General features: G+C 34.6%; 1 protein-coding gene across 1 annotated transcript in view; it reads left to right on the top strand.

The window, feature by feature from the left end:
* LOC135202888 (uncharacterized) overlaps nucleotides 1-305 on the top strand; it is a 7,540-nt gene extending 7,235 nt beyond the window's left edge. The window contains exon 2 of the mRNA XM_064232339.1: nucleotides 211-305. Coding sequence (XP_064088409.1) covers nucleotides 211-305 — 95 coding nt within the window. The remainder of the gene's footprint in view (nucleotides 1-210) is intronic.
* Nucleotides 306-12,500: the final 12,195 nt, after the last annotated feature.

The raw sequence follows: 12,500 nt of genomic DNA on the forward strand, positions 1-12,500 counted from the left end.
CAATCCACTGTGTTTGTTGAAGGCTGAAAATATGTATATAAATCGATGTACAAGACTCGAATGAAGTCATGATACACATAGCTGAAATGCTGATATTATAATGCATGTGGTAATGATAGATTTAACATAACATTAATATGAAACATAATATAACTAGAAAAGATGCATGATGTATACTGTGTTTCTTGTATACGTGTGTTTGGGGTGCAGATATGCTTGTTGTGAGGAGATCAGCCGGCCAGGCAAGATGGATGGCATGTGGGACCTACGGAGTGCTAAAGGATTCATCCCGACCTATCACCTAGACTGGCCCATGGGTGTAGGTCTCTGGGAGATATGCTGGTTTTAGGTGGTCGATGAAGAAACGTATAGTTCTGACGTCCACTGTTTCTTCTCTGGATGACACGGTATGGTCCCCAGTAGGCTGGAGAGAAGGGGGTTCTGTGTCTACCTATATGAATGCATATTTTGCGTTCTGCAGTTTGGTGGGGACGTACACTTTCCTGGCCATATGGTAAATTATTTTGGTCAGTATTATTCATTCTAATTCTCCATGGGTGTCAGGTGGGGATGTTGGGCTCATTGGATTTTGAAAGACTGTTGGCAATGTTAATTGGCAATACAGGTAGCAAGACCCAAGGTAACTCCTTTCTCCAGCTTCCCCCTTGGCATTTGGCAGTGAGTGATGCTTTCAAGGATTGGTGTAGCCTTTGTTAGCTACTGGGTTGTAAGCCGTGTTATGTATTATCTTTATCTCCATATTGTCTACGAGGGCATACCATATGGCAGAAATGAAGCTGGCCCCTATGTCACTCATAATGTACTGCAGGACTCCATATCTGATGACCCATCCGATAAGAGCTTTCACACTACTCTCCGCTATCTGTTGCTGTATCGGTATTGCTTTGGGCCACCTGGCATTTCTGTTGATGATGGTGAACAGGTATTTTTACCCTTCGGAGGCAGGTGGCGATCCCACTATGTCGACATGGACGTGGGTGAGTTGGTGGTGTGTTGAGAGGAACTCTCCTATTTTACTCTCTACATGTCTTGAGATTTTTTACATCTGACGTGGAAGGCCTTTTTATGCAAAGTTTTTTATGTATTATTTCATTCGCCACTAGATGAATTTTTCTGCAAATATTCGGGTGTTCAACAGCGTAATGGATGGAACTGGTTATGGATGAGGTTGAAAGCCTTTCTTCTGAGGCCTTTTGACAAGTGGGAGTAATTTCAACCGGTACTTGTTTTGCAGGTGATGGTTGTTTCTTCATTGTTGATTGACAGGTCGCTCCATTTAATGGTGTGTTTGTCCTGCCACAGTCACTGTAGGGACACATAGTCTCTTTGTGCCCTACTATTCTGGGATAGGCTATCCCGAGCTGGATGGTGTTGATGCAACTTCGCAAAAGTGCATCTGCCACAGTGCTTGCTGAATCTTTCAAAATGTGATGGTGCAGGAGTGTTCAGCTATTGTTGATAAGTGACACTGCTATTATGCTGACTATGCGTCTTCTGTCATTGTGAAGGTGTGCACCAAACGTTGATTGTATGTTTGTATGATGAACTGCCATCCTTCAAGCATGTGGCATAAGTGATGGGTGACTTTGTGGACTACAATGTTGAATATGGAGAACTTTTGTTCTACTGACATTAACTTGTTGCTGATGAATGCCAATGGATGACAGCCATCATCAGTGTCCTGCTCAAGTACTATGACCATAGCTGTGCTGCTTGAGTCAGTCTTCAAAGTGAGGGATGTATGGAGGAGAGGGAAAATTAGTGATATTGCAAAAGTTTATGCTTGTTTTTCTGAAGTAAATGCCTTATCTTGATCATCTGACCAATTTTAGTAATAGTTTGGATGTATTTATTAAAATAGTTAACTAGTCTAAAACATTCTTGTACTTCTTTAGTTGTTGTTGGTTTTGGGAATTCGGTAATTGCTTTTACTTTCTCTGGTAGGGGTTGATGTAATGAGCTTACTTGATTACCCAGGAATTCCACCATTATCTTTGCCCATTCACACTTATCTGCCCATACTATGAGTCCATTTTCTTCAAGTATTTGCAGTACCCTCTGGGCGTCCTGAAGATGTCACTTGAGGTTGGGCTAAATATAAGAACGTTGTCGACATAGGCCACACTAAAGGGAAGGTTGTCTAGCTTAGTTGAACATGTATGGGCCAAGAGGGTTGATGATAATGGTGCTTTCTATATCTTCTTTCACTACTGGTGAAGAACTTTTGTTTGTTTGTTTGGTTAGTTATGTCTGCTTTGTTTGGCAATGGGTATCTATCTGGGTTTGGTACCATATGGAGGGGGGATGCACATGGGCTGGGGACTTTTTGGCATATTTTTGTATTCTCCATCTCCCTGAACATTTGTTTGGAGTAGGGAAGTTTCCCTGGGGCTAACCATCTGAAGCATGAGTGGATAAATTCTTGGTAGTCTTTTAGAAGTTGGCTTATTTCTGGGGGTAAGAGTAGCTGCTGCAATGGGGATTGTTTGTCATCTCAGACGTTGTGGTGATGATATACTGGTGGGATTTTTGCACAGCTTTTGAGGGCATGACACAGTTGTCTTCAGGATCAGTTGTTTTGAGGCTACATCCATTATCAGGTTGTGTTCTCTTAGGAAGTCTGCTCTTAGAAGTACTATCATCACATCTGCCATGAGGAAGGTCCAACTGCATTCTTTCCCATTGAATGGCACTTACATTCTGATTCTTGTTAATCTTGAGCGGTTTTCCGCTGGCATTGGATATATGAAGGTTGATGGGTGGGGCATGGTTGAGTATTTGTGCAGGCTGGATGCCGCAAATGATTTGTATGCCCTGGTTTCGATGAGGAATTCTGTGTTTGACTTTTTGTCACAGGTGAAGAAACACATGAAGACTTTGTTTTCGCATCTGGAAGAAAGACAGGGGTGAGCAGGCACAAACTCTTTGACCTTCTTGCATGTTAATTTTTTTTAACAGGCAGCCTTTATCAAATTTCGGGCTTTTATCATGAGTTTCCAGGAGAAGAAACATTCCTTCTAGTGGTTCATCTTTCTTCTGTTTCGTCTTCCCCTTGATGAGTTGTTTGGGGAAGGTCCACTTGTGGATGGGGTGGCCTGTCCCTCTGGTTCGCTGTCGGTTTCAGCATTGGTTACCTGCTGAGACCTTCATGCTTCTGGTGCTATTGATGGTCAGGTGGAATCCACTGTCTTTTGGCCTATGTGTACGGCATCCTCCAATTTTAGGAATTCTTCGATGAGTATGGTGGAGTCATTGGGTATGGCCACCAATGCTTGGTGGGCAGTTGTGAGGAGGACCTCTTTTACAAGGTCTAGTTGAGCCGCTTCAACTGCTTGTAGATGTGTAATGGCTGCTTGTCTCCTATGGCTATTCCCATGTCATTCAGGGATTTCTTGGATCATAGGGCAGTTGGCATGATAGAAGATGACTTCGGCTCATTCTTCAGTGATTCGCAGGTGTCAGGGGCTTGAAGGTCTGCGAGCCATCCTATGACTTGCTTGAAAACATTATCTGGCAGGATTCTGAGGAGGCAATTTTCTTCAATTGGAAGACTGTCTCGTCCCTGAAGAACCAAACTTCTGGGTTGTGGGGGCATGAATGGGGGGAGACATCTGGAGGCGGTGGTAATGAAGTCGCTGGAGCAGCTAGCATCAATGTGGTTGGATAGGCTGGTCATCTCCGTAATCACCAATGTAGCAAAGGCATGAGTATGAAGCTGCATCTACAAATTTACTGATTTATTCAGAAAAATACAGGCAAGTCAGTAGTTAATGCAACCAGAAATGTAGTCCTTGACAGGAGGTAAAGAAAACACAAGTCAAAGTACAATCAACTGTGTTTGTTGAAGGATGAAAATATGTATATACATCGATGTACAAGCCATGAATGAAGTTATGATACATATAGCTGAAAGTCTGACATTGTAATGGATATGGTTAGTGATACATTTAACTTAATGTTAATGTTCATGATAATAAACAATATAATATATAAAATTCCATGAACGGACTCCCCCTCTTGCTATCTCTGGTAGTCAAGCAAGGGCTTAGAGAGGTAAGATTAAAACAGCATGAATATTCTGTCAAAACTGGGCAAACATCTAATGCAATATTCATTCATTCAAGTGAAAATAACTACCGGATAAATTGGATTGGTAGTTCAGTAATCGCAAGATCAAAAGATGTCTTATCACAAAATCTTTTAGAATTTCCCATAACGCAACTTACATCCCATTGAATATTTAATATTAGTTGTGGCCTGTTTCATTTAGACCCTTGTATTTGTAACATGTTTATGAATGACCTCAAAGATATAATTACAGACTTGAATACAAATTAGTTGCCTTAGAGATATTTCTTTGTATATGTATGTTTAATATGCTTTGTTAATAAGATTTTGTCTACCAAAGATCTGATTGTGGTCAGCTGTCACCTTGTATAATCCTTTAATTGTCTTGTCCCTATGTCTGAACAGTTGGACTTAATCTTTTTGTTCTTAAGTTGTACCCATGTTCATGCAAGTTTGGGAACATTACTCATTCTCCAGGTGTGTCGTATTCTAGGTACTAATCTCCTTATAATCCCTACCTGTCAGTTGTATGACCTTTCCTGTACCCTCAATTCCTCATGTAAGTCAGTTTATCTGCTGAGTAAAGGATGTTCAGTCGAAAGATCTTGCAGGAACTCCGCTGTTTATCTTTCCTTTGTGGCGTATACCTTTAAATATATATATATATTATATATATATATATATATATATATATATATATATATAATATATATATATATATATATATATATATATATATATATATATAATATATATATATATATATATATACATACATACAGGGTGTTTCGAAGTTAGAGGCTCCCTCTACAGCATAAACTAAAATTGATATGGACAAAGACAAAAGTAATCCAGAACAGGTATTTATTTAAGTTGCTCTCTAAGTATTTAATATTTTGATTGACCTCCATCTGCCTGTACCAAAACCTGCATTTTTTATGGGTATGATTTCAGCAAATCACAAAAAAACTGAGACTCAAACTCCATATCCCTGAGTACTTCGGTCACCTCTCTTCGCAGGTCGTCGAGGCTTGGTAAACCATCATAGTTCACTGTGCGCTCTTCAAAACGATCCTTCAAGATACTACCTGGAAATTCACTTGACGAGAAGAAATCGATACCACTGTTTTGAAGGAGCTCCTCTGTCTGAAGAGCCTTGAAAGATGGTGTTTTATCATGCAAAAATGTGACTTCAACAGGTAACACATTTTCAGAATTTTTGAGCAAAGGAAATACTCCACCAGTAACCACATTTTCTCTGAAGTATTCGCCATTCCATGACTGCCCTTTTTCTTTGATGATCCACATTAACCCTTTGGCTGTGAAACAGAAAAATTCCCAAACATTCAGGAAACTTCACAACTTGGCGATAGCGCACGTCATCGCTGATATCATTCATTCTTGCAGGCCAAATGATGTTATTTTTATGATTTGGCTTCCTGACTGTGTGAATGAAGAATTCATCAGATGCATCAACATGGAGAAAGTCATCTTTATCCCATTCTTTAAGAAATGAACCACAAAACCATGCAAAGTCTTCTCTCTGTTGCTGAGTGATGTTGGGCTTGCTGATAACATAAAATGGCTTGATACTAGATTTTCTTCAGCTCACGATATACAGCACTATAACTTCTCTTCTTTCCCCTTTTTGTTTCTAGTTCAAGTGCCAATTTATGTAAAGACTTTCTTGGTCTACCCACTGCCTCAGCTGTGATGTCTTTGGCTCCTGAGAAAGGACTTCAGGCCTTCCAAGATTCTCACTCTTTTTGTGATGGCAGTCATTTGGATTTTTGTTCCAGTTTCTTTTAACAAAGGATTAATTTCTTTTGGTGTATTTAGCTATCCAGGAACGTGAAATGAAGGATGCGCTAGCATCCCTGGCCTCTCCGAAGGTTATAGCCCGGATTCAGTCAATCCATCTGATTTCCTCCGAGTTGTTAGCCATGGCTGTATCTAACTCCGTCACTCAGTCTGAAAATACAAAAAATGTAAAATGAAAAATAGCTTAATAGAAACTTAAGATAATGTACGTTCCATTTGTTTTCTGGAGGGGTGGGGCTCAAATTTGGAAACACCTGGTATATATATATATATATATATATATATATATATATATATATATATATATATATATATATATATATATATATATTATATATATATATATATATATATATATATATATATATATATATATATATATAATATATATATATATATATATATATCATAGTAGTAATTTCTAAATAAAGGAACAACATAAAAGTGTTAAGAAGCTATGAAATGTTCTTTAAAATAGTGATAAAATATCATTCTTCAGTTATCAAGGGAAATTTTATAATGCATACAATAATTTTTACTATATTATTTTATATCCTTGGTTAATATTAGACAGAATGTTGATAATATGATTCCTTCCATTCCAAAAGTCACTGTTATTTACGAGTAAAAGGAATTTTGCTGCTCAGCCAGTTAAAAAAAATAGTTTCGGAGATATAACTTTTAAAAGAACGGAAAACCACCATATATTTATTACATATATATATATATCTATATATTATATATATATATATATATAATATATATATATAATATATATAATATATATATATATAATATATATATGTATATATATATATACATATATAGATATATATATATATATATATATATATATATATATATATCTATATATATATATATAATATTTATTTATATATATGGTGGTTTTCCGTTCTTTTAAAGGTTATATCTCCGAAACTTTTTTTTTTTTAACTGGCTGAGCAGCAAAATTCCTTTTACTCGTAAATAACAGTGACTTTTGGAATGGAACGAATCATATTATTAACATTCTGTCTAATATTAACCAATGATATAAAATAATATAGTAAAATTATTGTATGCAATATAAAATTTCCCTTGATAACTGAAGAATGATATTTTATCACTGTTTTTTAAAGACAATTTCATAGCTTCTTAACACTTTTATGTTGTTCCTTCATTTAGAAATTACTACTATATAAACCTTTCCATCTTTTATTCATAGAGTATTTAAATTAGGTAACCAAAATATACATCCTTGGTTAATACAAAACCCTTTACATTTACACATATTACCTTCAGCACATGACCAGTACTATATTTTGAAAGGATTAAACACTATTTATATCTTTACTATATTTCCCATAACAGTTGCTATTTTTGAGAATACTTTGATTATACACACACTTTAAGCATTTATACATAATGATTATAATCATTGAGAATAAAAATGTTTGGCTCACATCTCAGTATAACATCTTCTGTCCAGTATGTGTACTGCTCTCTCTCTCTCTCTCTCTCTCTCTCTCTCTCTCTCTCTCTCTCTCTCTCTCTCTCGTGAGAGAGAGTGAGATAGAAAGGGGTGGAAGGGGGATGGGGATTTACTCACCACTAATTATACCTTTAGGCTTTTGATGAAATTTCAAGATTAATCTTTATCAAAACACTTTCGTATTTAACTGAATATGCTTGCTTATATTACAAAGGACAAAATAAAACCACAGTGAAGGTTAGATTACGCCCATGGGCGGAGCGATGTCCAAACGATGTGTAAAAAAAATGCTCAGTTCACTTTAACACAGATAGTCAAAGTAGATTTTTACCTAGAAAGTCATAATAAAAATTGAGTAAAATCATTCACAAGGAACAGATAATTTTAAGAAAAGCATAAATACATTTCAGATTTACATATATTTCTACTAAATTTTTTTGATTGCCCAAAACACATACGCATATACATACATATATATATATATATATATATATATATATATATATATATATATATATATATATATATATATATATATATATATATATATATTATATATATATATATATATATATATATATATATATATATATATATATATATATAGTATATATATATATATATATATATATATATATATATATATATATATATATATATATATATATATATATATATATATATGCGTATGTGTTTTGAGCAATCAAAAAATGTGAAATATATGTAAATCTGAAATGTATTTATGCTTTTCTTAAAATTATCTGTTCCTTGTGAATGGTTTTACTCAATTTTTATTATGACTTTCCTAGGTAAAAATCTACTTTGACTATCTGTTTTAAAGTGAACTGAGCATTTTTTTACACATCGTTTGGACTGTGGTTTTATTTTGTCCTTTGTAATATAAGCAAGCATATTCAGTTAAATACGAAAGTGTTTTGACAAAGATTAATCTAGAAATTTCGTCAAAAGCCTATGGTTATATATATATATATATATATATATATATATATATATATATATATATATATATATATATATATATATATATATATATATATATATATGCAGCATGTATGTTGATGTAAGTTAAGATTTCCTTTCTTATTCATATTCATTTCCCGACGTTTCGTAATTTCACTTTACATATTCAAGAGCTCTAGAATAAATACAAACAGCACAAAATTCGAATAAAATGAACACTTATAATTATACATTTTATAAAAATCAAGATGTATTAAAATTAACAAAGTAAGACAACATATTCAAGCAACCATCCACCAAAGTAAAAGAAACATTGGTGGAAGGACACTAAAAAATAAAAAAAAAGAGGTGTAATAGGTGCTCTAACATGTTTATTTCTTAGGGCAATGAGAACGTGGGACCCTTGCAAGATAGATCAAGAAATATATTGCATCAATAATAATAATAATAATAATAATAATAATAATAATAATAATAATAATAATATAATATGCTTTATTTCGGCTCGGGGCCATATACATTGAATATACAAAATACAGACAGTAGCATACACAATCTAGATACATGTGACATGATAAAATAGTAAAAGAAAATGAATAATCGGCACTTATCCACAAGGTAGCTGAGGTAGCATAAAAGCTAGTAATCATCATACTGGTAATAACAGTAATAATATTGGTGAGAAAAAAAAATATGCATTGAGAGTAATAACAGTTGGTGCACATATTATATAACTCAAATTTCAACTAGAGACCTTAGGTGGTTACAGTAGTCAGGTCCAGAGGGCTTAATACATAAATTAAATGTAAATAAAACTTTAACTTGATAGTAATCACAGTAATAATGAAAAATTAAAATATCAGCAATAAATGTAATAATGACAAAAACTGCAGATGACATCTTGCCAATACAGAGATTAAGTCCTTTAGGGAACAAAGGCCTCATTTTCCCATCTTTCCCACAATTTAGATTTTCTTCTTGCTTCACTCCTTAGGATGCTTTGTATGAGCGAGTTGCATTAGCATACCCGAAATGGTTCAGAAAAAGGGCACTCAATAAAGCTAGGAAGATTTTTTACAGAGCAAATGTAGAGAATACATGAATAAAGGAAACAAGAAAGTACTTACCCTCCATTTTATGCCTAAAATGAAACAAATCACTTCATAAATGAAAGAAAGTAAATATAAATTTGTGTATACCTTTCATAATACCGTAAAAACAATGTATGTAAAAATAAATTGGAAGGAGAAGACAGTAATACAGATGAAGTAGGGGGGTATACATAATCAGTTGCAGCAATTGTGGAGAAAAATATGTGGGGGAATCAGGTGGGGGAATAAGGACTATAATCAAAGAACACAGAAGAGTAGTACAGCTTAACTCTCAGGGGAGTGCTATAGCTATACATTGTTGGGAAAATGACAATAGGATGGATATTAAAAACAGTAGGCTTATGCACAAAACCAATAAAATCAGTCATAGGAGGGTAGTAGAACGAGCACTCATCAGAGAGATTAAAGTAATAGAAGGAAACAAAAGGTTTAACTCAGAAGATCCCATAAGCCGAGCGTTGATATTAAAAGAAGCTATGATTGACCCTTCTGACCTGGAGATTAGGTTTTCTGCCCAACAGACTTTTGGTGACCACTCACTTACCATAAGGGTTAATCCAGCAACTCTCAAGGAAACCAGAACAGCCATCACATAAATGACAGCTCAAGAAGAAGAAGATCCAGAAGACTGCTGGGCCTTGACCCAGGCTGACAACCTACACATCTCTTGGAAATGGGCCACAGATAGGGCTTGAAAGAACTCGAGTGTGGAGTAAAATAAAATTTAAATACAAGTAAAAACATCATACACTGATTTCGTGTTTTTTTTTTTTTTTTATTTAATAATGTCTTCTAACTCTTTAGGAGTGATTAATGTTTGGCTGAAAATACCTTTATAAGCAAGCAGAATGGCATTTAATGTGTTCTTATGTTCTTGCAATACCACTTCATTTTCTATTGCGAACGCATTTAAAAACTGTATGTTTTCCAAATTGTTTAGTTCTTTTGTTATATTGTGATTGCCTTGATTTATAAAAAAAATTCATTTTTTCTATTTATTTCGTATTCTGACAGTGTGAGGTAATCACTTTATTTATAAATGTAACTCCTTCTGCTCCCCATTTGTCCAGTCTGTTTATTCTTTCTTTTTCATACTTCTATATTTGCTTCGGTGGCAACTCCAGATAATGTGTTCAAAGCAGTTCCAATGAAGGGTAAGAGGGATCTCTTTGACCTGTTATTTATTGTATTTTATATGTCTCTTTAATTTTCTAACAAATGTATTAACACTGTCATTGTCACCCTTCTGTATTATTGATTTTATATCTATTTGTTGTTTCCTTAGTGTTTCTTCACTATTTAACGCTGTTGTTATGTCGAAAGTTATGATCCACAAGTCTCTGATTACGTTGATTTTTCAATGTCTTTTTAACAATAATTCCTTTCTTATCCCCACCTCTGATGAGATTATTCCAATTATAACTAAGGTTACGATGAGTTGCATTTTGGATCTGTAGGAAAGACTTTTATTAGATGCTCTTTATGTAAGTTTCACGAAGTGTTTATTCCTATAATATTTTCAGTCCAACACCAATCTAACATTTTTTTTCTTTTACACATTATATATATTTGTTGGCCGATGATTGATAGCGGATGTGATGAGCAATAACATTCTTTGAAACGTAGACGTCATCATTTTGACTATGTGGAAACAGAGGTCTCAAAAGGACAGGTTTAGCGTTAGCTCCGAAAATGTTGACACAATCACTTGGATGGCGCCAAGAGGAATTCATTGTCTAAGCAAAACAGATCACATCTTATGACCATGTAAGGATCTGGTTTTGAGTAGATTTTATGGGCTTGATGATGAGCTGTTGTGACGTCACGTATTTATTCCATTGGCGAATCAATGACGTCATATTACGGTTAGTGTCTCGTAAAAAAGTTCGTTCATGAGTACGTACGAGCGGTTTCCCCTACATAATGGGAGAGCAAGATAACTGGGTTCTTAGAAGCAGCCCCTATGTCTTGATTGTTTTTAGTATGTGATCTCATAGCTGAAATATGTAAGTGTACTTTTACCCCCGAGTGTGGCTTTGTCTTTTTATATTTTAAACCTTTATCTCAGAGATGTCCTTTTCCATATTTTTTATGACTTTTGATTTATGTTATTTTGGTTTGTTTGCCATTCATTTATGTGGGATCCTTTATTTATTTTGTGTTCTAGATGGTCCTGGCAGTGGGAACTTATCTGGTGATGGGAACTTATCTAGTGATTTTACTGGGAACTTGACTAATAGTTCCGTGGATATGGTGTGGGGAGACTATGACTTTTCTAGTTACCCATTTTATGACTAAACTAATGTTGGTTATTGTAAAGAAAGAGGTGGACGGTTTTTGTTCGATCCCCAGGATTATTTGGATTTTGAATTTTGACTTACTCAGTTAAACATTTCATTTCTTGACAATTTGATTTATTTAGGTAATCCTTTTATTCTTAAATAAATGTATTTTTGTAGTTCACGAGTCTGATTTAGTTACCTTAGGTAATTATGTGTTGTCGGTTGGATTAGTTGAGAGAGAGAGAGAGAGAGAGAGAGAGAGAGAGTGTGTCACCACAGTGCTTTGATGCTATAAGGTCATTGCTACCAACATACTTCGGAGGAGGGGTTAATAAATATTTTTTCATTTTTTTCTTTTGAGACTGTACCGAGGTTATAACCTCGGTAACGCATATGGTTATATATATCTAACTCCGTCGGTTTCGAAGATTATATCCCTTATTAACCACAATTTTATTATCTTCTACAGCTGTCTCCTGTCTTATGTTATCTATAATGTCAGTGGACCATGGGTCAGCCTTTAAGACTTTTACATGATTCCAGTGAAATACTTTTTCCTTTAAATCACTTTCATTAATCACTCTATTTGTTTAACTTCAGTAATTCTACAATTCTATATGGTCCAGTCAATTTAGGAGAAACCTTTACATTTGGTCCTTCTTGAATGTGATTCTGTACATATATTTTGGTGCCTACGGTAATGTCTGGTTTGATTGCCTTTTT

This window comes from Macrobrachium nipponense, chromosome 33, assembly GCF_015104395.2.
Source record: "Macrobrachium nipponense isolate FS-2020 chromosome 33, ASM1510439v2, whole genome shotgun sequence".
Taxonomy (NCBI): Eukaryota; Metazoa; Arthropoda; class Malacostraca; order Decapoda; family Palaemonidae; genus Macrobrachium; species Macrobrachium nipponense.